Source organism: Salarias fasciatus, chromosome 3, assembly GCF_902148845.1.
Source record: "Salarias fasciatus chromosome 3, fSalaFa1.1, whole genome shotgun sequence".
In the NCBI taxonomy this organism is placed as follows: domain Eukaryota; kingdom Metazoa; phylum Chordata; class Actinopteri; order Blenniiformes; family Blenniidae; genus Salarias; species Salarias fasciatus.
The window spans coordinates 18255795-18280117 of NC_043747.1; the positions used below are offsets into that span (position 1 = coordinate 18255795).

Consider the following 24323-nt stretch of genomic DNA (forward strand, 5'->3'; position numbering starts at 1 on the left):
ATTGTCAGACAGTCCTTTAGAGGTGCCCCACAAGGTCATTAAACCCTCTGAGGCCTCGCTGAGACATGAAGCCTGTTATGACCTTTGACCTCTGTTGCTCTATTGCTCTTATTTGACCTCCACAGCAGATACAGACCTAAAACTTGAACTGCGAGGCCTCTGGGAGCTATAAAATCATGACCTGTTGGACTTTTTTCATAAGCTCCTCCCAAACAGGAAGTAGCTTCAGGAAGGAAGTGGGGCTTCCAAATTCTACATATGACTTTCTGGCAGAGGTGTGAACACATCCCACAAATCTCAGCTTATTTGGAGCAAATCTGACCAAATGATGATGCTTTATTGATTCTTTTTACTGAACACTGCGGCACCCTGTATGGGCAGCAGAAAGGACTTGATGGAGTTAAACCACCGCAGATGTGATCCTGAGGGAAGACAGAAGAACATACTAACATTTCAACTTCCTAAGTTGAATGGAAATGACGCTATCAGCTGATGACACTGGGGGAATCAGAGTCTGTGACCTTTACTCTCTCAGAGCCTTTGTGAGCAGTCTGGAGGATCAAATCCAGGTTCTGATATAAAATGTTGCCTTTCTACCCAGAAAATTGAAATTGTAGGAGGGGAGTTTAGGAGAACACTTTGCCAGGGTTTGAGGAGCTGCTTATTGGAGTTGGGGTTTGTCTGAGACAGCGCTCTGGCCTCTGATTTGATCCCGACTCCAGACTGCTTACAAAGGCTCTGAGAGGCTTTATCATCAGCTGATGATAAAGCCTAAAGGTTTCGCCAAATAAAGCAAATCTGACCAAATGATGATGCTTAATTGATTCTTTTAACTGGACACTGTGGCAAACATTTGGGATCAGAACCTGGATTTGATCCTCCAGACTGCTCACAAAGGCTCTGAGAGGGTAAAGGTCACAGACTCTGATTCCCCCAGTGTCATCAGCTGATAGCGTCATTTCCATTCAACTCAGGAAGTTGAAATGTTAGTATGTTCTTCTGTCTTCCCTCAGGATCACATCTGCGGTGGTTTAACTCCATCAAGTCCTTTCTGCTGCCCGTACAGGGCGCCGCAGTGTCCAGTAAAAAGAATCAATAAAGCATCATCATTTGGTCAGATTTGCTCCAAATAAGCTGAGATTTGTGGGATGTGTTCACACCTCTGCCAGAAAGTCATATGTAGAATTTGGAAGCCCCACTTCCTTCCTGAAGCTACTTCCTGTTTGGGAGGAGCTTATGAAAAAAGTCCAACAGGTCACGATTTTATAGCTCCCAGAGGCCTCGCAGTTCAAGTTTTAGGTCTGTATCTGCTGTGGAGGTCAAATAAGAGCAATAGAGCAACAGAGGTCAAAGGTCATAACAGGCTTCATGTCTCAGCGAGGCCTCAGAGGGTTTAATGACCTTGTGGGGCACCTCTAAAGGACTGTCTGACAATAATCCAGCTCTCACAGCATGAAGAAAGAAAGAAACAGGCCTTGTAGTGTGTATTTTACACTGAAGTTGGAGAGAAGGCCTCTGCAGCTCCGTCTGGTGGATCTAGTGCAGCACCTCTGTGTTGAGAGGTTCTCCTTCATGCTGAAGTACATCACCATGATGCACATCAGTGGTGTGAAGGGAGCTAGAGCTGCACTAATTATTCTTACAGAATACTCAAATACGCATGAATGAAGAGAAACATCAGCCAAAAGAAGTTTTCGTGAGGTAATCACACACTAACCATGTTAACAGCTCATAAAAGTCCATTTTTCATGATGGAGCTACTTCTTCTCTGCACACACGCACGTGACGCTGGTGTTGTGATGTTTTTAGATCGACTTTTATCGTCAGGTCCCACCAAAGGTATGAATAAAGTTCTATCTATCTTAAAGAAATGAGTTGATTTGTCACCCTTTTCTTCTTTGTTGTCGTTACGTCAATTCTTCATAATCTACTGGAATACTATTAAAACAGTTAAAAACGTTTGATCTTAATGTTATAACACATAAATGCAGACAGAGTGATCGATTTAATGATTGCTTGATTTATAACAAACTTGTTTCAGCAAATGTATGAAGATGAAAACACACATCTGATTCAAAATAAATATTACTCTTAAAATTAAACAGAACTTGTTATATAATGCACAGAAGCGTATTTGTAGACAAATATAATTAGTTTAAGATCAAAAACTCGCTCCGTTTTAAAAAAAAAATCAGTCCGTGACGTACTTCCGGGTCAGAGTTCAGAGTCCATAGCAACAGCCTAGCAACCAGGGGGGCGGCATTTTAGAAGACAAAATAGACAGATTGCGCATTTAAACAAAAAAAACTGCAGATCACATCCATAAACCGAGTGGAAAATATGAAGATAAAAATGTACATTTATTGCTAGAGAAGCATTGTGTAAATTATAATTTAGAGACTTCTCCGTTCGATAGTCATTTTTTTTTAAATGTTTCATATTGTCGCTTCTGATCTGTTTCAGAAACTATTTTAGTGATTTTGTTATGTTTTGAAAGTCTACCTGAAGTCATTATTTAATGCAGAGAATTGTATTTGTGCTCAAACTTCTCGGAGCAACGCGATCTGTTAAAAAAAAAAAAAACACTCTTTCAGTCCGTGATTCTCCGTGATAATATTTACATGACCAATAGGAGATACTTGATTTTAAAATATAGATCTTGCTCATAACTTGGATCATGAATTAATATTTGGATCATAAATGAGCAATGCGGTCGTTTCATATTGGGACGTGTCGTAAGGTGGAAGTAAGGAGGAGCATGCAGACCGCTGTAAGGGGAAATACACGTTTATTTTATCAGGAATAAACAACAGTGAAGAACGATAATGTTGTAATCACTTTCAGATGACCGCAGAACCGCGTCTTGGTTTCCATGGTGATCAAGACCCGCAGTGCAGCGTGGGAGAAGCTCCAGCTGTCTTCTCTGGTGGCAGATCTTGTTGGAGCTGCTCTTTAAAAAACAACAACCCCAAAACAGGTATGTTAGAAATACATCAGGAGGTAATTATTAGCTCCAAAACAGCCCTTGTCACTACACAATGTGAGAGCTAGGTGTGCGTGCATATAATTAACGGCAAGAATAAGTGCATGGAACCTTCAAACATCACTAAAAAAAGACTAAATAAACATAATGTCTTTTCAGAAGAGTAAAATGCATCCCAGATGAATATACAGGCTCATTTTTACCCACCAACACGATGAAGAAAAAGCAGGAAAAAAATCAGCTTCAGACCGAGCGTAATGAAAAAATAAAAAAAAGATATGTTGAAGACGAACATAATAAGGGACATAATAGGTTCCTCTGAAACGTATTTGAGAATGCAGTTTAGTTTTCTCAGAACGTAATTTTGTGGAGACAGGGTTGCATAGGCGAGCCCGAGACGAGCGCCCCTTGGGAGCGTGCTTTTCGAGCGGTTCCGACAGTTGTTGAGCGGGGGGGGGGTGGGGGGGGGGGGTGGGGGTGGGGGGGGGGGGGGGGGGGGGGGGGCGCTTTTTAAGGGATATCTCTGACTTTTTATCATCAATAATCCGCCTGGAAAGAGTTGTGCTTATGGGTGATTTCAACTTACACATTGATGATAACACATGCAGCCCAGCAACTGAACTTTTATCCATGACTGAGGCTTTTAACTTTGAACAGCATGTGTCAGGCCCCACCCACACCAAACGTCACACTCTGGACCTTGTTTTTTCTTTGGGTCTGCATGTTGACAGTCTGTGTAGAAGATGTGCATCTGAGTGACCATCACTGTGTCTTCTTTGAACTAAGTGCCCCACCTGAGTCCACGCACCAATCTGAAGTCAGAGAGGAGGATTATCACAGAGGCAACAGCCACGCATTTCTGTGATAGGTTTGACCCTTCTCTCTTTAATGACTGCACTGACATTGATGATTTTATGCACTGTTTTAACAGTCACTGTGGGTCTATTCTGGATCAAGTAGCATCACTTAAAACTAATATTATGTGCCGCAAACAGTCCTGTCCCTGGATCAATGATGCAATTTTGAGTCTAAGGAGAACATGTCGTCAAACTGAACGTTTGTGGAAATCTATGAAACTGGAGGTCCACAGGCTTCATTTAAGGGACCTCATAGCTTCCTTAAATAAGAATTTAGAGGAGGCTCGAGCGACCTATTTTCATCAGCTGATTTCCTCCAACAAAAAGAATCCCAAGGTGCTTTTTGATACAATCAGTTTGTATCACCTGTTGTCCCTGCCACCTCGACTCATTGTAATATCAGTAGTGATGAGTTCTTGAACTTTTTTATTGAGAAGGTCAGAGCAAAAAAGATGGTTTGCCTTTGTCATTGGCCCCATGCCAAGGACCTCAGCATTTGGGACCCCCCCCTCAATGCTGGGCATCTTTCAAGCCCGTCACGCAAGAGGACATTTTATCTGTCATTCACAAAATGAAACCATCCTCTAGTAGTCTTGATGTTCTCCCTGTTAGACTCCTCCTGAACGTGTTTGATTTGATTGGGGCCTGTATTGTAGAAATGTTCAACATGTCACTGTCAACTGGCGTGTTTCCACGTTCTTTCAAACATGCCATTGTGGAGCCACATTTAAAGAAAGCACGCTTGGACCCAGCAGATGTTAAGAGCTTCAGGCCAATATCAAAAACCCCATTTCTGGCTAAAGTCCTGGAGAAGGTGGTCTGTGTCCAACTTGCTTCCTTTCTGAAGACACACAACATACACGACACATTTCAATCTGGTTTTCGTGAGTCTCACTCAACCGAGACGGCCCTGTTGAAAGTGTCTAGTGACATTATGATGGCTGCGGACTCTGGCAAATGCACTGTACTGGTTTTACTAGACCTATCATCTGCCTTTGACACAGTCGACCATGGCATCCTGATCAACAGACTGAGGGACTGGGTTGGGTTGTCAGGTCCTGTTTTGGACTGGTTTAGGTCATACCTGTTTGGAAGAACTTTCAGTGTTTACGTTGACAATGTGATGTCTGATCCTGTGGAGCGTCAGTGGGGGGTGCCACAGGGATCTGTTCTTGGACCTATTTTGTTCTTGCTGTATATCCTCCCTCTTGGCAAGCTGATTCAGCAGTTCAGTGACGTGTCCTACCACCTGTACGCCGATGACCTGCAGTTGTACTGCTCCTTTAAGTCATCTGAGCCAGAAAAACTTAAGTCGCTGATGAGATGTCTGGCCAAAATTAAGGAGTGGCTCAGTGAAAACAGTCTGCAGCTGAATTCAGACAAAACGGAGACTCTGATTGTTGCCCCAGACAGCGCCATGTCTGCCATAAAACACCATCTTGGTGACCTGAACTGTTCAGTTAAAGGCAGCCTAAGAAATCTGGGTGTTATTTTTGATGAAGGAATGTCCTTGGAACACCACACCAATCAGCTTGTGAAAAACTGCTTTTTCCAAATTCGGAATATAGCTAAACTTCGCAAAATGGTGTCCTTCAAAGAGTTGGAGTTGATTGTACATGCATTTGTCTCATCTCGCCTCGACTATTGTAACAGCCTGTTCACCTGTCTCGACAAAAAAGAACTGGCGCGCCTTCAAGTTGTCCAGAATTCCGCTGCACGGCTCCTGACCCGCACTCGTAGGAGAGCCCATATAAGTCCCATACTCAAGGACCTACACTGGCTCCCTGTTTCATTCAGGATACATTTTAAAATCCTGGTCTTGACGTTTCGGGCTCTACACGGGCAGGCACCGGACTACATCAGGGGCCTGATCCATCCCTATGTTTCCCCTCGCTGCTTGAGGTCCTCCAACCAAAACTTGTTAATGGTTCCCCGCACATGTTTCAAAACTCGAGGGGATAGATCATTTAAGGCAGTGGCACCGCGTCTTTGGAATGAGCTTCCCTGCTCGCTCAGGTCTCTGGACAATGTTGATTCTTTTAAAAAGCAGCTAAAGACCTTTTTCTTTGAACAAGCCTTTTAGCCTGCATGGTACTGTTTTATCTTGCATATTTGTTATTTTAGTGATTGTATTTTGTATTTTCTATTTTGTACAGATTATTTTTATGTGAAGCACTTTGTGACCCTGGTCTGGGAAAAGTGCTATACAAATAAAGCTTACTTACTTACTTACTTACTTACTTGGTTCACAGCTCGCTGGACATTTCATATTGAACATAGAAAACAGAGCTAAACATACTCAGACACTGTCTTTTGTCCCAAACAGAACTGCAGCTGTGAGGACTGGAGGTCCTACAGGTCCAGAGTTCTAGGCTACAAGGTAACATCTGCATTTTTAAAAGTGCCCAAAACCATTGTCCTGCCGTTCTGAAGCACTAATGAAGACATGACATCTGTCCTCCTTGTCCATCCTCCCAGCTGGTCTCCGTGGACATGGCAGGCAGCCACACTGCTGAGCCTCTCCTGGGACTTCGTGGAGCAGAGCCTCGTCTTCAGACTCCGCAGAGCCTGAGGTGTCTCTCTGCTTCACAAGAGAACACTGGACCACCAGCTAGAGCCGGACCAGGGTCTCCACTGGGACCTCCAGCAAGAACCAGGGTCTCCTGATCAGATAAATACACACTGCACTTCTGTTGTAACTAGTAATCTGTAACCTGGGAGATAACCTCACTAACTGTGATTTTATTCTTTCTTTGTGCAGACATCGCCTCTTCAGTCACCTGTTCTGCAGCTCTGTGTTTATTTCTGTTGAACTCTACTCCTGGACAAATAAAATAATGGAAAACCCTCCTGAGACTGATGGTTCTCTGTGTCTAACACACCCTGGATGTTCAGTAGTGTTTGTTCTTGTGTCGATGGTTCAGTTAGTATTTTAATATATTTCTTTAATGGTTCTGGAGCATCTTTACCAGGACGAAGACATGTCAGTGTGTGTAGAGTTGGTACATTCGCTTGATCAGTCTAAAGCTATCTGAGGACGTCTGATGGTGATTCTGTGGATTAACAGACTGTCTCCTTTGATCCAAAACAAAGGTTCATTTCAAAAGACCAGGGAGGTATTTTGTTATTTACCTGACAGTTTCGGCAGCTGTCAGCTGTCTTCTTCAGAGAGTCACGTGATGTTGTGGTGACGTATCTTGTCAGCTGATTTATACAGGTTTTGGCGCTATTCTCCCACTGGTGGAAGCGGGAGTCATCGGGACAGAAGAGAACAAACACCGACGATGGATAAAAGAGGCTATTGAAATTCGGAAACGTGCCCCCGAGACAGTGAACCGGGATGAGGGGGCCTTTTTGCTTTCACACACCTGGGATGCTGTACTCAAGAAGTCGGACTGCAGATGGCGCTGTTCTCCCGCTTCCACCAGTGGGAGAATAGCGCCAAAACCTGTATAAATCAGCTGACAAGATACGTCACCACAACATCACGTGACTCTCTGAAGAAGACAGCTGACAGCTGCCGAAACTGTCAGGTAAATAACAAAATACCTCCCTGGTCTTTTGAAATGAACCTTTGTTTTGGATTATAACTTGGAAGACCAATGAACCTTTTTGGACTGTCTCCTTTGATGTCGGCTGCTTTTTTCTTTCTGACATGTTGATTTGTGATCAGATCTTTCCTCAGATTTTATTACTGAGAGAAGGAAACAGGAGGCAGTAAACGCAGCACAGCAGAATCAAACCTTCCATGAAACACCAGAGAGCATAACAGTAAGAGGTCACATCAGAGTTTTGCTCCAATAATTAAAGCTAATAATAATGATAATAAATGTTTCCAACCTCTCAAAAACAAAGGTAAGACAATTGAGCTTTGGAACCGACGTCACCGCGCAATGCATTATGGGACGACGGCGCCATTTTCAAGGGGTAGAGAAATCAAAACAAACTATGACAACACTTGAAAATGCAAAAGAAAAGAGTTGCTACCGCGACCGATGCGTCCGGATGCACAATTAGGATACCTCGTTCTTACGACATCTCAGGACAGGTCTGACATCGTGTACGCAAGTTTGACTCAGTGTGGATTTACGGTGTAGTGCAGAAAAAAACCTGGCGGAGCGTGAAAAGCACATCTCAAACACGCTGTAAAGCAGAAGCAGCACATAATCAGTGCAGATTAAAAAGTGAAAGAATAAAAAATAAAATAATGCCCTTACAGAACATCTAATAATATCCCCTCTTGTGGTATTAATGAAGGATTTTTAACTTTTAATAACTTCGCTGAGTCCATCCTGCCACGGAGAGGAGCTGTTTTAACAGTGCGCAAAGACGCTGCTGCTGCGGAGCAGCTTCAGACCCACTGCTGTTTAGCCCCGAAAAGATGGGACTTTATTTTGGCAGTTTTAAACAATATTGCACTGGGTGTTAGATAGAGTTACTTTTGATGCGCCTGCGCCACGAGAGGAGCCGACGTGGAAACCAGCAGAGCCTCGACTGGCTGGATGGAGGAGACAGGACCTGAAGAACCGCTACTGAAATGTAAATAAACTCTAAAGTGTAGCAAATTATTAATTTACTCAGTGGTGTGAAGCCAGCAGCCCAGAAAATAACATATCAGCTAAAGGGAGATAAAATACAGACAGAGGACGTTTAGTCAAACATTTTATTAAGACTTCTATTCTTTAATTTAAGCTGCACCGACAGCAGGTGGCACGCGCCGCCCTCGGTGGCCTGAGTCCCGGGTCCACTCGGTCCTGTGTCCTGCTCGGTCTGGGTCCCGCTCGGCACCGGTCCGGTGCTGGGTGTATCTCGGTGGGACCGTCCCGCTGTGGGGAGCAGACCTGGCCACGGTGCCGCTGTCTGGCTCTGAGACATAATTAAACAAAACAATAAAACTCTGAGCTGTGTAACGTGAGTCAGCGTCATTATTTGTAACATCAGGGTTAAATTAACGGATCTATAATCTGTTCAGACCTCAGCCGGGTCCGTTCGTCCAGATGACGCTATTCATCGCTGCTGCAAGCTTCCTCCAGACAGCATTTCCCTTTTCTCCTTTAATTCCTGTTTTAATTCTTCCAAAGAGCTCCTCCTGATTTACCTCCACCTGAAAGGTGATGCTATGATTGTGGAAAAACTCACTAAAATGTCAGTCCGACTGCCAGGATGGGGAGTGGCAGCAGGAGGGCTTTGTTTAGAATAATTAATTAGCCATGTGCTAGTCTTAGCGTAGCTTGTTTAACTGACAGAGTAATTTATGACAGAGTAACTTATTCATTACCAATACCAAGAACTTACCAGAATGAAAATGTGTGGAACATATCAAGAGATATCTTGGGATGACATCGAACTTTATGTCCACACGTCTAACAGCAGCAATCCAGGCAAGCCGCTGCCTTTTAGTACCATAATACGGTGCTTCCAAGCGGGAAAACCAAAAAAAGAGAGCCCATTATCTATTTTTTTTGCCCTTCCGGTCATGCCAGTGAGCCTTACAACCAGCAACACAGCAGTTTCGAACCATTTTTGTCATTACTTTTGTTGGAGCCAGGACTTCCGTTCCGCTGACTCCACCCGGTTCTCTTATTCTATGCTTGGTATAAAGAATGCCAGAACGACTGACTTCAGATTATTACCATTTATTTAAGTATAGCCAAATGTAATGCTCAGCGCTGGACCTTACAGGGAAAGATACAAAGTATTTCGCTCCGAAAGGATCCTGACTGTTGATGAATCAGAGTTTTTATTCCATGTTCTTCTGGGCTAGGCCTGCCCCGACAGATAGGCTGGACTTTGTTCGCAATTGGACAATTTGGTATTGATGTCAGCTGCCAACCAAGAGCTGACATCCTTATCCGGTATGTTTTGGAACACTAGTGAGTGTGTGTTGGTTTCTCCGGAACGTGTGGATATGTTTACACCTTAGCAGAACATCTTATAACCTTGGTGTACTTCTCTCAGGAAAGGCCTAATATACAGTTAATACAATTATTCCATAGTCGTAGTGTTAATTAAAGTATATCCCTAACACTTTTCCAACTTCTAATGGGTTTGCACTGCAGCGCGTTTGTAGTACCCCTTCAAAATGGCGGATAAACATTAAAAATGGCTCCGCCCCTTTTTTGTGACATCACACTCCAAAGCTCAATAAGGCTTCATGTTGCTGTTCATCTTCTGCTGATTCACCAGGTTTTTGTGGCAAAGTTGACAAAGAGTCATCAGACTGATCATTGTGGTGTTTCTGTTGTGGCTGCCTGACTGTTTTTGTAAATTTTCCATTTACTCTGAGTAAAATGTTCTATTTGAGTGGGAATGGATGGTGAGGCTTGAAGTCAAAATTCATCCAGTCACAGATATAATATGTTCTGGTAACAGCATGTGTTCTAATGTAACTCCAACTATCCTCCAGTGACCTGAGGTTTATTCTTTTATTCTGGAAATGCTTTAACCTTGTTCCTATTAGTGATGATAGAGTTCAGTGGTTTGTTTCTGTGTTCTCTCTGAGCTGTAAATCCAGTTGACAGGTAGCTGATGTATCTGACATGGAGCTGATTTCAACATGAAGTTCAAAATTGTTGGGTTAAAGTTTCAGGCCAGAGGCTTTTTTTTTCAAAACATGACAATTGCCTACAATGTGAAATAATTCTCAGCAGCCATACCAAAATAAAGTCAGTTAAAGTCATTATCTCAAGCACTACTCAAAAGCAGTGGTGACTGGTCATTAGAGGCAGGTGGAGCACAGCGCCACCAGGAGTCAACATAAAGGACTGCAGGTAAAATGTTATAATTTCTTTAAGACGAGCTGCAATATCTGTGCTGCGTTCAATGAGACCGAGCAATTTTAATTTATCTATTATTGATTGGCTGCTGCCGATGTGGGCGGGTCCTGATTAGAGACTGACAGGGAGACGTGACAGTTCGGCGCTGCTAAAGCTAAAGCTAAAGCTAAAGCTAACAATCGGAAATCAAAATGAATGAAAGTCCTTGAAAAGTTTGTCCAGAAGAAGAACCACGGTGCGCCTTTCTTTTAAAGTGAGTCCTCAGCTTTGGTGAGTGAACGCATATATTGTCAGTCTTTTTATATGTGCGCGCACACACACGCACGCTCACACACGTGCACACACACAGCTCCAAAGTCACTTTTTGCCAGTAGCTAGTTGTCCCCCCCACTTTTCAAAACAAACTGACGCCCTTGGCTACATGACCTCTGATAGTAGCCCCTGCTTCAGCAGCAAACTCTGCAGCAGCTTCAGCAGCTCCAGCAGCTACTCCTGCAAAAGCTCCAGCAGCTACCCCGACAGCTACTCCAACAGCTGGAGCTACAACAGCAACAACACCAAAAGCTATTCCAAGAACCAAAGCAACCTTTTTTGGTTGACCAAGAAAAGCTGCCAGTAACTCCCTTGTACTCAGTTTAGCTGCCTTCTTATGGAAATTTTTAAGACAATTTTCTTTGCCTCCTCTCTGGATCCGGTTTGCTTCATCTCTTCCTGGATGTTTCTCTCCACTTCTTTCAGCAACTCATTGGTGTAGCAGCCTCTGTGTTGCTCCACCATTTCATTAATCGTGTTGAGCAACTGTGTGATCTGGAACTGGTTGTTTCTGTAAGGATCTTGCTAGTTGTTGTTCTAGTATTTATTATCAACAACATGACAGCGGCCACCACATTTTTCTAAAAGCTGTTCCAGATCCTTGTTTCTAATCACAAAGTCTTTTATTTCCTTGCGCTGAGGAAGCTGGTCACCCTGAGTGAAGACCAGTACAGCACGTTCAAAAGCCTCTTCAGAAAAATAACTCTTTTATTTTTGTAATAACCTGGATCTCTTGCTCAGTGTATTTCTCCACTTTGAGGAGAATGAGCAAAGCATGCGGTCCGGGTGAGCACTCTATCATAATCTTTATTGCCTGAGATTTGAGATTCTTGTTTTTTTCTGTGCCGGTGTCAAAGAAACCAGGAGTATCAATCAATATGATTTGATCATTCTCTTTGGTCTAATGGTACTTGTTCAAGAGCTTGAAGAAAAATCCACTTCAAATTCAGGTTCTCTAATCAGGGTATTGCAAAAGCTGCTTTTTCCCGTTCCAGTTTTTCCCAACAGGACGACTCTCAGTTTTTCTAGAAGAAAATTAAAAAAAAAATTGACGTCAGTATTATTATAAATATGAATACTTATTTCATACATTTATTTTATGTTTAAAAAAAAACATGCGTTCAATCAGAAATGCCAAAGCATCACAGACTTCATAATTTATTGTTCTTTATCTGAACTGATTTTTCAGTAACTTATATATTTTTGACAACTCTCACATATTTCAGTGTTTTGTAAAATGCGTTACTTGTGAGGATTCCATGGAATTGATAAGATAAAGCATGATGGTCTGATTTATGCTTTTAATAATAAAGAAGAAGAAATTAATTTATTTGTCATGACACTGTGGCAACGATGACGGCCGGGACGAGCAGTGACTTTAACTTCCTCAACAGAATATCTTGTCAAAAGTTAATCAGGAAGCTTCTACTCACAAGCTCTCTTCACAAACTCTGAGGACATAACAATGAATCATATGTAATAATATGCTGCTGGATTTCAAACAAATTATGTATTAACATAATTTCCCAATGTTCCTTTATACTTCATCATGCGCACAGTACACATTAAATAAATACAAATAAACAGTACGAGTATGTCCATTTTCCAGTGTCTGACCTACCGTCCGTTCTGTCTGAAAGAGGAATCGATGCAAATGCAGCTGAAAACATCTTGATTGTGAGTTTTCTTCCTCCTCTTGTTTTGATTTGCTTTCTCAGCTGTAGTGAGTTTGTTATTTTAATCTTGTTCTTGCTGGCTGCAGTCTGATCAAACAAACACACAATGAAGAACAATTATTCACATTACTGTTCCACAGATTATCTTCTGATGTGAAACAGAAATATACCATGATGCTGGACAAAAACGGCTGCCAGTAATTCTAAATATAAAGCTCAGACCTGAAAGCAATGTAAAACAGGAAGTGCAGTACTCGACTGTTTTATGTCCTTGAATTCACTGGAGAATTCTGTTTAATTTTCATTTTTTCACTGTAAAAACTAAAATTAATGTTACTTTCTGAGTTAACTGACAAAGTGGCTTGAACATAAGGAGAAACATCGGCAGCAGCTGGGTGTGACACACACACACACACACACACACACACACACACACACACACACACACACACACACACACACACACAGTTGCAGTCTTCTCAAATTTGGCAGAAGTTAACTTTGCACTTGCAGCATATTTTGGCAGTGTGACCTTCCTTCAGAATACTGTCTTTTGATGACAAAATTTAAATCCAATATTATCAACGATGATTACATTACAACATAAGATAATAACATTGAGGATAAATGTGTCCTGCCTTCTATTCAGTCCCAAGAGGAATCTGTCCAAATCTGAATGCGTTGAGAAAGTGTCTTGATTGTGAGCTTTGTTTACTCGTCTTCTTGCTCTGACCTGCTGTTTCTGTTGGAGTTCATTACTTTAATCTTGTTCTTGTGGATGCAATCTGATAAGAGCTGAACTAGGCGGCTTCAGATTCCATTTATAGTGAACACTGCTTCATTTCCTGTCTGTTGTCAGGTGATTTCCAGTAAGTCCTTTGCACAATCCTTTTGCTGGTCCTGTCTTGTCATCATACCACAGTACTTTATTGATGTAAAGTAATATGTTGGGAGAGCTCTAGACTTAAATGTGTTCAACAACCTGTGACTGAAATTTTCCATTCTTTTTTGCCACTTTCTGAGTGTGTGTAACCTGGCAGAAGCCATATTGACATGTGCAGCAATGAATTGCTTCACATGTCAATCTGGGATTTCACTCGGCAAATCCGTTCAGGGAAGGAGGGACTTGCTGTAGAACTCTTTGCGTTTGTTGGACGGAAGGACACAGTGCGCCCACCTAACCATGTTTGGTTTCAGCCAATCTCTGCAAAGAAAAAACCTCTTGCTAATCGTTTATCGACGCAATACAGGATTCATCCAAAACAGATTTAAAGACAGACTGGAGGATCCTAGGACCAATCAGAATTGTATGGTTCCAAATCGTGATTGGACAGTCATAATGCCAATCAATGTGGGAACTCGTTTGCGTGATGACGTATCATGTCGAGTCGCCGCCTCTGGGCGCGCTCTGGTTTCGAGCGGCGCATGCGCAGAGCATTGATTAAGAAGTGACATGCAGTGGGAGCGACCATCGCGCCTCATTCAGAAGCGGCTTGCTCCTCCCGCAAACACCTCCGAAGATGGCCAGCCACAAAAAAAGAACATTGTTTGAGATGGCAGAGGATAGAAGAAAGGCCATAGAAAATAAGGGCAAAACCCATGTTTTACTCGGAGATTCCTTTACGAGGTGGCGGACATTCAAAGCGCAAAAGGGATTTAGGACTGATCACGACGTGGCAAAGTTTCTGCTGGACAGGTAACATGCTTATTATCCCATTCAAATGTGTTTCTGTTGCATAACCACATAAGACACTACTTTATGGATCGTATTCTTATGTATGATTGGAAGAAGAATCTGACATGATTGCAAATGTGTTTTAATCCTATGTGGAAAGACGATGCTCCAGCTGCGCAGATGTAAACAAACTGACATGCGACTGACGTGCGCGCTCCCACAGTCCTCATGCGGAGGGAGCCGTGCATGGCAGTGCTCTAAAAATGGCAAATCGGCCATGTTGTACGAAATAGGCGGAGAATCCTCAAGTATGTCTTTAATCGCTGTCGGGACATCCATTGTTTTTGCTAGCCATGCTAATATTATTAGCAGTCCGTCGCTTCCCTCTTCCGTCAAAGCTTCATGTCACGCCCTAAATGACACGTGATTGGTCCGACGGAAAGAAGTCCGAGCCCGAGCACATTAGCGCAAGCGATGCAAGATGGATTCTCGTGGTGTGTGTGAACAAATTAGAGCTGGGATTTCTGACTTTTTGAAGGGAGCCGGCTCCTGAGGAGCCGTTCATTTGAAAGAACCGTTCAAAAGACTGGCTCCCTGACGAACGTCATGTGACTCTATGGGCTATATGCACTAGGGCTGCCATGATTGGTCGATTAATCATGATTATGTCGACTATTAAAATCATCGACGACTAATTTAATAGTCGACGAGTCGTTTTTTTTTTTTTTTTTTAATTGTTTTTGTCTCGAAACTGCCGCGGCACTTTCCACTGCCGCGTCTGCCTTTCTGTATTTGACACACATGCGCAGTCGTGTCAGCCGTGACGACACCAGACTGGTGTCATGGCCACCCGGCAGCGGTGGAGCTCCCAAGTGTGGGAGCATGACAAGAAAACGTCAGAGAAAAGTGCAATGCAGTATCTGCCAGACAGAACTTGCCTTCCACGGCAGCACAACTGCGATGGATGAGCAGCTGAAACAGAAGCACGTCGTGACTCGTGACAACGATGATTGACCGTCGTCTCAGTCAGCTAATATTATTAGCATAGAGCGCTAACTTGCTAGTGACTCATAGCTGTCAATGTTAACATTAGCGATGACGATTTGATTCATTAGCTGCCTTTAGCACACATATTTCATGTTTTCTGTAACGTTATAACAGTGATGTGTTTTAATAAGAAGTGATGTCGCGCTGATGTTTTCTTTCTTTTTTTTTTTTTTTTTTTTTTTTTTTTAATCTTTTGTCCTGTTCAGCAGCTGGGGCGTGCAATATTGTATGATTGTAGCCTTTTACTATCTGAACAGATTTTAATGTTAGCAGCAGGACGAGAACGAATCTCCTCCTGCTGCTGCTTTTATTTAAAGCTGGCGTCCGGCATGGCTGCCGGACAGGACCGGGACGGAAACACTCAGAGAGCGAGAGACAGAAAAGAGAGAAATATAAAGAGAGGGAGAATGGGGGGGGGGGGGGGGGGGGGCACAACCTATGTACAAATTCACAACAAATGCAAAACAGTGTTGTCAATGCAACACACACAACCAAGAACCATCCCAGACCCCAATCCAGACAAAACCAAAACAGAGCCGACAACCAACACAAAAACTGACAGAACCATACATTTATATAATTTTTTTTTTTTTTTTTTTCCCCTTGATGAACCATAGTAGTGAACAGATGAGTACCTAGTAGTAAACTCAGGGCGTGCATCAAGAGAGGGCTACTACAGATCACCATTATTCTAACCACCACAAGAAGACAAGGTAACCCAGTATGTGAAGAGTGATTAAAGACCAGCATGATCGTGCAAATATGATGGTGACAGTGATGGTGATAGTGATCATGCATATATGACCTCTGACCCCTGAGAAGGCCAGAAGCAGGCCAGAGAGGCCCTCAGAGCCCAGACAGCCGGTGGTCATCACAGAGCCCGGACCAAGCGGCTCCCGCCGGCAGACACCCACGCTCCGGTTCAGAAACGGGGCAGAGGAAAGCCCCGGACGGGGACCCCGGCGGTCCCAGGGCCCGGGCCCCGCGGAGCCACGACCGGCAGGAGCCGGTCCACCCCGGTCGCCGGACGCCCGAGGCGGGCAGAGCCGAGAGCCCAAGGCCCAAGAGCCGACCCCCCACACAGGCGGAGGGCCATGACCCACCTGGGAGAACCGGCCCACACGGGCAGCTACCCATCCCAGGCCAGTACCCCCCCAGCGCTCCGGCCACGCACCCGGAGATCTAGGGCATCACCCCCCCCCCCCCCCTCCACCCCCCGACCCACCCCTCCCACCCTGTCCTCTCCCACCTCACTCCCCCCCACCCCAACCCAACACTTACACACACCCACTCACGCTGACACAGACACACACACACACACACACACACACACACACACACACACACACACACACACACGCTCAGTCTTGTATTTCTATCCTTGTGGGGACCGTCCATTGACTCCCATTCATGTCTAGCCCCTAACCCTGACCCTTACCCTAACCCAGACCACAACAAAGCCTAACCCTAAAGAAATGTTTTTGCACTTTTACTTTTTTTCAGTAACAACAACATGGTCAAGAAAACACTGTTTCCCCTCACTAGGACCGGAAAAAGGTCCCCACAAGGCACATCGTGCCAGGGTTTCCTATCCTTGTGGGGACATTTGACCCCACAAGTATAGAAAAACAAGCGCGCGCACATACACGAACACAGAGCTGCAGTCTTGTCAAATTTGGTAGAAGTTAACTTTGCACTTGCAGCATGTTTTGGCAGTGTGACCTTCCTTCAGAATGTTGTCTTTCTATGACAAAATTTAAACCCAATAACATCAACGACAATAACATTACAACATAAGATAACAACATTGAGTCCTGCCTTCTATTCAGTCCCAAGAGGAATCTGTACAAATATGAGTGTGTTGAGAAAGTGTCTTGTGAGCTTTGTTTACTCGTCTTCTTGCTCTGACCTGCTGTTTCTGTTGGAGTTTGATGCTTTAATCCCTTTCTTGTGGATGCAGTCTGATAGGAGCTGAACTAGGCGGTTCCAGATTCCAGATTCCATTTACAGTAAACTGCTTCGTTTCCCGTCTCTTGTCAGGTGATTTCCAATAAATCCTTTGCACAATTCTTTTGCTGGTTCTGGCATGCAGGCTTGCCGACAGGGGGGGACAAACGGGTCTGTTGTCCCGGGCCCAGGGTTGGGGGGTCGGCTCACGGCTCCCGACGCAGCATGCAGGCACCGCCTCCCCATCCCCTGGTCCAACACCGCGCCGCACTCCGCTGTGTAGGAATGGTGCTAAACAAATAAACTTATCTTGATCAAGACACTGAACCTCAAACATAGACGGACCTTGAAAAGCAGCTGCCTCCATTGGTGTGGATGAATGATTAAACAAGTGAATGTAACTGAAATTGCAAATTACTTTGGAAGCTGTTACATCAGTGGGAATTTTAAGTGAACACAATTTAGAAAGTCTATATTTGACACATGAATCTGTATTTCCACTGAAGTAAATAAAATAGCAGCTTTGCAGAGAAATGTGAAAAAGAGTCAAACACTCAGACATTGAAACTCCTTTATTGTTGCTTAATACACTCATAGCCAAGTGATAAAAAACATGCAGATGTTGTCTGAGAAGCAAAAAACAAATAAAAAGATCCAGCAAGCTCTAGAATTTACCGAAATAGAACAGAGGCATGCATGTTGTATGTAATGAATTAAAGTCCACAGACACTGTGAGTCAACAGTTTCTACACATTTAGAACCCTAACCCTTCACCAGTCAATAGCTGTTGATCCCACTGAAAAAAAAAATTACAATCTGAAAGGTTCATCCAGGCTTTCTGTTCCATTACTCTTCAGTGCTCATTCTACGGATCATATATTCTTTCATTTAAAGACTTCATCAATTTTGAAACAATCACACCAAAGACAACTGCAAGTTGTCTCCAAGTAAAAAAAAAAAAATCAAACACTTGTGACAAAGAAGCTTCTTTATTGTTGCTTAATTCACTCACAGCCAAGTGATAAAAAATCATCCTCGATATTGTTTGAAAGCAAAAAAAAAAAGAAGTCTAACTGACTTTAGAATATAGAACAATAGAATAAATGCATGCATGTTGTATATAATGAATTAAAGTCAACAGTTTATACACATTTGGAATCATCACTGAAGTTATGACATATTTTATTGTCTTTTCTCAAGCATTGAGGACTAAAGTGTGATTTCTGATCAGTTCAGACCTGCAACAATAAACACACAGATCAAATGAAAGCCTCACTGGTCAATAGATATTGATCCCATTAAAAAAATTACAATCTGAAAGGTTCATCCAGGTTTTCTATTTCATTACTTCTTCAGTGCTCATTTCTGTGGATCATACATTCTTTCATATAAAGACTTCATCAGTTTTAAACCGATCACACCAAAGACAATTGCAGTGAACCCCCTTACAAGGCGCATCCCCCATCTGCACATAGAAGATAAGCATCGGTAACGTTTCAGCCGCCACTTAAAGACCCTCCTTTTAGCCTGCTCTCTGATCACTTCCTCCACCATGTTTTCTGAAGACTCTCTGATCTGCTTTTGCTCTCTTTGGATTTCACTCTCCACCTGCTGAAGCCTGTTATTGGTGTAGTAACTGCCACTGTGCGTGTTCACAATCTGATCTATGCTCTTGAGCAGCTCTGCCACCTGGAACTGGTTGCTTCTGTACTCATCCTGCTGGGTTTGCTTCCAGTATTTGTTATCAAAGACGTGGCAGCGCCCTCCACACTTCCTCACCAGCTCACTCAGAGCCTTGCTCTCAGCAACAAACTCACTGATCTTCGTCTCTTCGGGCAGCTGGTCCCCCTTAGTGAAGACAACCGCTGCATATTTCAAGGCGTCTTCAGAAAACAGTTCACAGATTTGTGTGATGATGTCTTCCTCCTGCTCTGTGAATTTCTCCACTTTGAGCACGATGAGAAAAGCGTGCAGCCCCGGAGCGCACTCTATCATACAGCTGAGTCTGGAGGCCTCCACGTCCTCCTCAGACCTGCCCGGGAGGAACAATCCAGAAGAGTCGATCAAAGTGAGGACTCTGCCCTGGGCAGATTTGGTTTTGCTCTGAGAAAAACGTGTTCCTAAGTCACTTAAACTGTTGATTTCGAAGTGGTTTTCTCCAAGTATGGTGTTAGCCAGACTGCTAATCCCAGATCCATATTTTCCCAGCATCACAATCCTCCACGCGTTTTGTACTAGGGGGAAAAAAAATCACGTCAAAGTAAGTCATTGATATATATTTCCATACTTTTCCAGAGTGTTTTGTTGTTTTCAAAGCAAGAGCAACAAGAAGCAGAGGAGTTAAGTGTTAACTGACGCTGCTGCTGATCAAGCGCAGCCAGAACATCTAAAAATGCACTGAAGATTCCCCCGCCACTTTTAAATCATTTGTCTTGCCGCAATTTGCTCCCCAGTGGAAATAATGAACAGTAAACAAGTGACAGGCAAGACACAGAATTGAAGAGCACAAAGAAAATGCAACTGTATGAACACAATGCGCTCTGTATTAACAGAGCAGTACTTTGGTCAAAATTTTGAATATACTGTTTGCACTTTAAAAAAGAAATATTCAGTTTTATTTGTGGAAAGAAGTTGATGCTCTTGCTGAGGCCATGCATGGAAGCAAATTGTAAAACATTTCAAAATTTAACAATTGTTTGTGACTGTTAGATATAAAATTCAGTTTTTCCAGCCAAATATTATGTCATTTCAGTTCACTATATTTATTTAATATTTCATTTTGGTAACTACATTTATTTTTCAGTATGAGCCTGTTTATAAACTGCTGCCTTCACAAATACTTCATGAGATTTTTCTTTAACTATAACTCACTCACCTTACTTCATTTATATTAGTCTGTTACAATTCGGCAACTAAAAAACTGTAAAAACTGCACATTTCTGAGCAGCAAATAACTCAGAGTGACATGAGGTGCAGGAAGGGGAAAAAACACACAAATATGAGCAACCTCAGTCTTTTGTTCATTTTTGCATTTTGAACAAATACAATTGTGATTATAAACTGGGCTCAATCGGCCACGGTCCACATGAGAAATAACATATTTGTAAAACAAGGAAGACAAACTGCTTCAAACACACTCTGAGGAAGGGAGAGACAGAGAGAGAGCTGAAGGTAACTTTGTGTTTTCAACATGTTTTTGGAGTGTGAGTGTGTAGAAAGCCATAAAGACGAATAAGTTTAGAATATATTCTCTGGTTCTGAACCTGATCAATAACAGCAGTACTACATGAGGAATAAAGGTGTCCTACCTTCCATTCTGTCTCAAAGAGGAATTGATGCAAACACGACTGGGTTGAGAAGAAGTCTTGATTGTGAGTCTTTTCTTCCTCCTCTTGTTCCGAGTTGCTTCTTGAGTCTTTTTTTTTTTTTAAATCTTGTTCTTGCTGGCTGCAGTATGATCAAACAAACACACACTGAATAACAATTGCACACATTACTGTTGCATAGATTATCCTGTGCTGGACGAAAACATCAAACTGCCGAATGTTGAAATATTTAACAATCTCTTCAGGAGAATGTGAATAATTTCAAACTCCAGACAACATTTTCTTTTGTTATAGAATCGTGCTGTAAGCCTTGGATAATGTAGAAACTCTTACCAGAGTCCAGACGGCTGTCGAGCTGTGAAGTGTCGACAACTTTTCAGTCTAAATAAAGACTCCAGTCTCTTTACTTTCGGTTTCGATCTTGTTTCTTTCCTCTTGGTGACGGATTGAGGCGGTGGTCTAGGGCGCCATCTGCTGGAGGGCGCAGCACCAGCAAGCCAGCTGATGGAGTTAATCAGCGTCTAAATGAAGGAACACAAACTGTCCGAACAGAAAAAGCTGAAAGGAGGAAGCAGAAAGGTGCAACGAGAACTGAGGAGGTCAAGTATTGTAATATAGACCCGCAAACTTTATGTTCTGTTGACAAATAGGAGTTCCGTGGTGCACGTGAAGTACTCATGTCAGGCTCGTGCAGCGGTGGGCGTGGCTTAACAGCTTCAACCAATCCAGCAGTAAAGAAATGAACAGCGTCCTACATTAGTCAGGACCAAAAATTGAAAAAGCCCCTTAGAAAACGACATGGTAGGCATTTTTGAGGAAAAGCATTTTAAGCATTGTTTCTATATGATTTTTTAGTGCTGAATCCATTTATGCCAGTTGCCCAGCTGTAAAAGTTACCGTTTAGTCATAATTATTGATTAATTAGCATAATTATTGATTAATCTCACAAGTTGGAAATTGCTATCAATTTTATATTTGTTAATATTATACATATGATTGTTTGGTATCATTGTAAAGGGGACCTTCTAGCCTTTAATTTAAGCCCATATTTGTATCTTTCTGTCAAACACAGAGGTCACATGACCTCTTTAAACCATAAATTACACACATTTTCCCACTTTTTCGCATAAACTATATAGTTTATTTTATCCCTGTGGGATCAAGGGATATCAAGGATCCAAAAGCCAACAGTCTCAATACTAGATAGGAACATACAGGAAATGTATGATATTTCTTTGTGAGAGGTTATTGTGAGCCTTAAAATAGCAGTAACCTGCTCAGGCCCATTCACCTCCTTTCATTCTTTGCACCAGCATTATGTAAACAAATAACCCCACACCAATTGTTTAGATGTAATGATATTATTACTAATATTAATACAATGATAATCAAAGGCCAGGTAGACATTTTTCTTCCTTTTAAACAGTAAAATTTACTGAAGATAGCAACTAATTACAAATATAAATAGTAATGATTAAATCAAAACAGCATTACAGGTTCTTTGTGATCATATTTTTTTTCCTTCAGTGCATTACATATTCATGCAAACGTCATTTGACTTTCGGCACTGATAAGATGCAGTGTATGGGTTTGGCTTACAGCCGCACCGGGCTGTCTTGCATCCAGTTGTGCAGCCACAGGTCACTAGCTCCTCACAGGCATCTGGAACTGCAGGCAACGACATGAGTTCAGGAACAAGCACGTTGTTCTCCATCTTCCATCCCATATTTTCAGGGGGTGGCAGCACCGGGTACTGCAGGTGGGCCTGCCGCCAAGCCAAAGTCTGGAAGTGAACACGCTGGATGTGAAATTTCAGAGCGTCTCTGGTGGGTGGGTCTCTCTATGGTCATGCCTTTAACAAACAGGCCCAAACGGACTTCACTGATGTTGTTTGTGTTGTTTGCACCATATAGTTTACAGAAAAAACATTTCTGCATCCACGATGGTGGAGTCAATAAGCTCAGGATCTTCACCAAGCCCCTTGAGTAGATGGCTGTGCTGTCTAAACACATTCCAACAGGTCTGAAATGTATGATGTCGAGTCACTCCCACTGAGTGCATGGAAACCTGGAAGTAGCTCAAGAACCTCTTCATCCATCTGCAGCTTTTCCACAACTGCACGGATGGGGATGTACTTTCTGTTCTTTGCTGTCCCTGCTTTCATCCAGATTTGTTGGCATGGCATTCTGTGGAAGTAGGCGATCAGCAGAATCAAGACGTTGGTGTCTCTCTCACAGTTGGAGTTGAACTTCTTAGCATTGGGGTTGGAGTTTTTCCACATCTGTTATAGACAGTTTCTTTATACGATCAATTGCTGGATGGTTGTCTCTATCAAAAAGTTTGTCTCGTGCCTGTGCAGCACCTTTTATTGTGTCAAACCCCTGCTGTCCTCTTTTTGATAACTTTTCATTTTTTGTCTCCTGACAGATGAGACATTCTTCTAGAGCTAGAGAGTGGTCTCCTTCAGAGTGCCAGCAGCTTCCATGATCACGCTGAAACAGAAATTATACTGCTTATTTAGCCAGCTTGTTAATGTCTTCTTCTTCTTAGTACTCCAGCGAGGGTCAGGGTATCCCGTCTTGGTGCGTTGAGCCGACCAGGTGAACCAGATTTTTCCAGTGCTGGTGATCTTGTGCCAGCTGCTCTGCATCCTCCACAGCAACTCTGTGTTGTTGGAGGTCGCCCGCAACGACGTTGAGCCATCGGGTCCGGGGTTTCCCTTGTGGTCGTCTCCAGCCTGCAGCCTCTGGGTCAAACTGGAGAATGGCTCGTGTCGGATGTGCTGGGAGTAGACGAAGGACATGGCCGAGCCAGCGGGTGCGGTGTTGTGCGACCAAGGAAGATGCTCAGGGCTGGCCTGTGCGGCTCTAAGCACTTCACTGTTCTCCATGGTTCTCAGAGCCCTGCTATCAAAGCCATTGATTCTTGCGGCCAGAGTGTCGTTCAGGGGCCACGTTTCTGAGCCATAAAGCAGGATGGAGAGTACAGCTAATCTGTAAATCCGGAGCTTCTTCGTGCGTGAGATGGTCCGGTGCCGCCAGAGTGGTTTCCATAGGGACTGCAGAGCAGATGCTGCCAGGGCTCGTCTGCGATCAATCTCTGGTTTTAGGTCCCCGCTGTCTGTCACCATGGAGCCCAGGTACACAAAGTTCTTGACAGGCTCTACGATGTCGCTCCCAATTTGCATGGAAGGTGGATCCACCTCCCATGCTTGTTCATGTGGTTTATTAAAATGTCCATCAATCCTGGAATGGAACTAGTAGGACTAATAACTAATTAATAGTTGTTATTACTACCTATTAATAACTACCTCTGCCACATGCTCATGGGTATAGCCTGCTAGCTGGGCTATAGTTAGCTAAAATCTTATAGACTTTTCAGAATTACATCATTGACTTGTAAACTATAAACACAAAGGTAATTTAATAAAGATAAATACAAAATATTAGTTACATAATGAACAAAGTTGAATGAACTTGGGTTGGGTGATAAGTAAGCTATAGACCAGCAATGAAATCAATGAATTCCAAGAATTAGTAATAGCCAGCTCGTAAATAGAAACTAGCTTAAATCTATGGAATTCACTGATTTCAAATAACTTCATTGATTTACAAAACACTTTCATCAAATAAAAAACAAGTGTTAGTTACTTTAGATGGATACATACAAAGTAATGAAAGCTGTCAGCATGCATGTTGGCCTCTTGTCTGCAGTAACTCCCTCG

The 24323-nt window shown here is 43.0% G+C and overlaps 2 protein-coding genes across 3 annotated transcripts in view; both read right to left on the reverse strand.

Moving 5' to 3' along the window:
• Window positions 1-12545: 12545 nt before the first annotated feature.
• Window positions 12546-24323, reverse strand: part of LOC115386028 (GTPase IMAP family member 7-like) — a 632686-nt gene continuing 620908 nt past the window's right edge. The window contains exon 4 of the transcript XR_003931244.1: window positions 12546-12691. The gene's annotated coding sequence lies outside the window, so the exon portion shown is untranslated. The remainder of the gene's footprint in view (window positions 12692-24323) is intronic.
• On the reverse strand, window positions 17847-20972 carry LOC115386033 (GTPase IMAP family member 7-like). Of its 2 annotated transcripts, XM_030088222.1 has the most exons (3): window positions 20933-20972; window positions 20582-20720; window positions 17847-19507 (listed from the first exon to the last, which is right to left on the reverse strand). In XM_030088222.1, exons 2-3 carry the CDS (start codon window positions 20586-20588, stop codon window positions 18633-18635), a joined length of 882 nt encoding a protein of 293 aa, XP_029944082.1. In that variant the 5' UTR covers window positions 20589-20720; window positions 20933-20972; the 3' UTR covers window positions 17847-18632. The 2 variants fall into 2 exon arrangements, with proteins under 2 accessions (XP_029944082.1, XP_029944081.1); XM_030088221.1 differs by lacking the exon at window positions 20933-20972 and having other exon boundaries at window positions 20582-20721.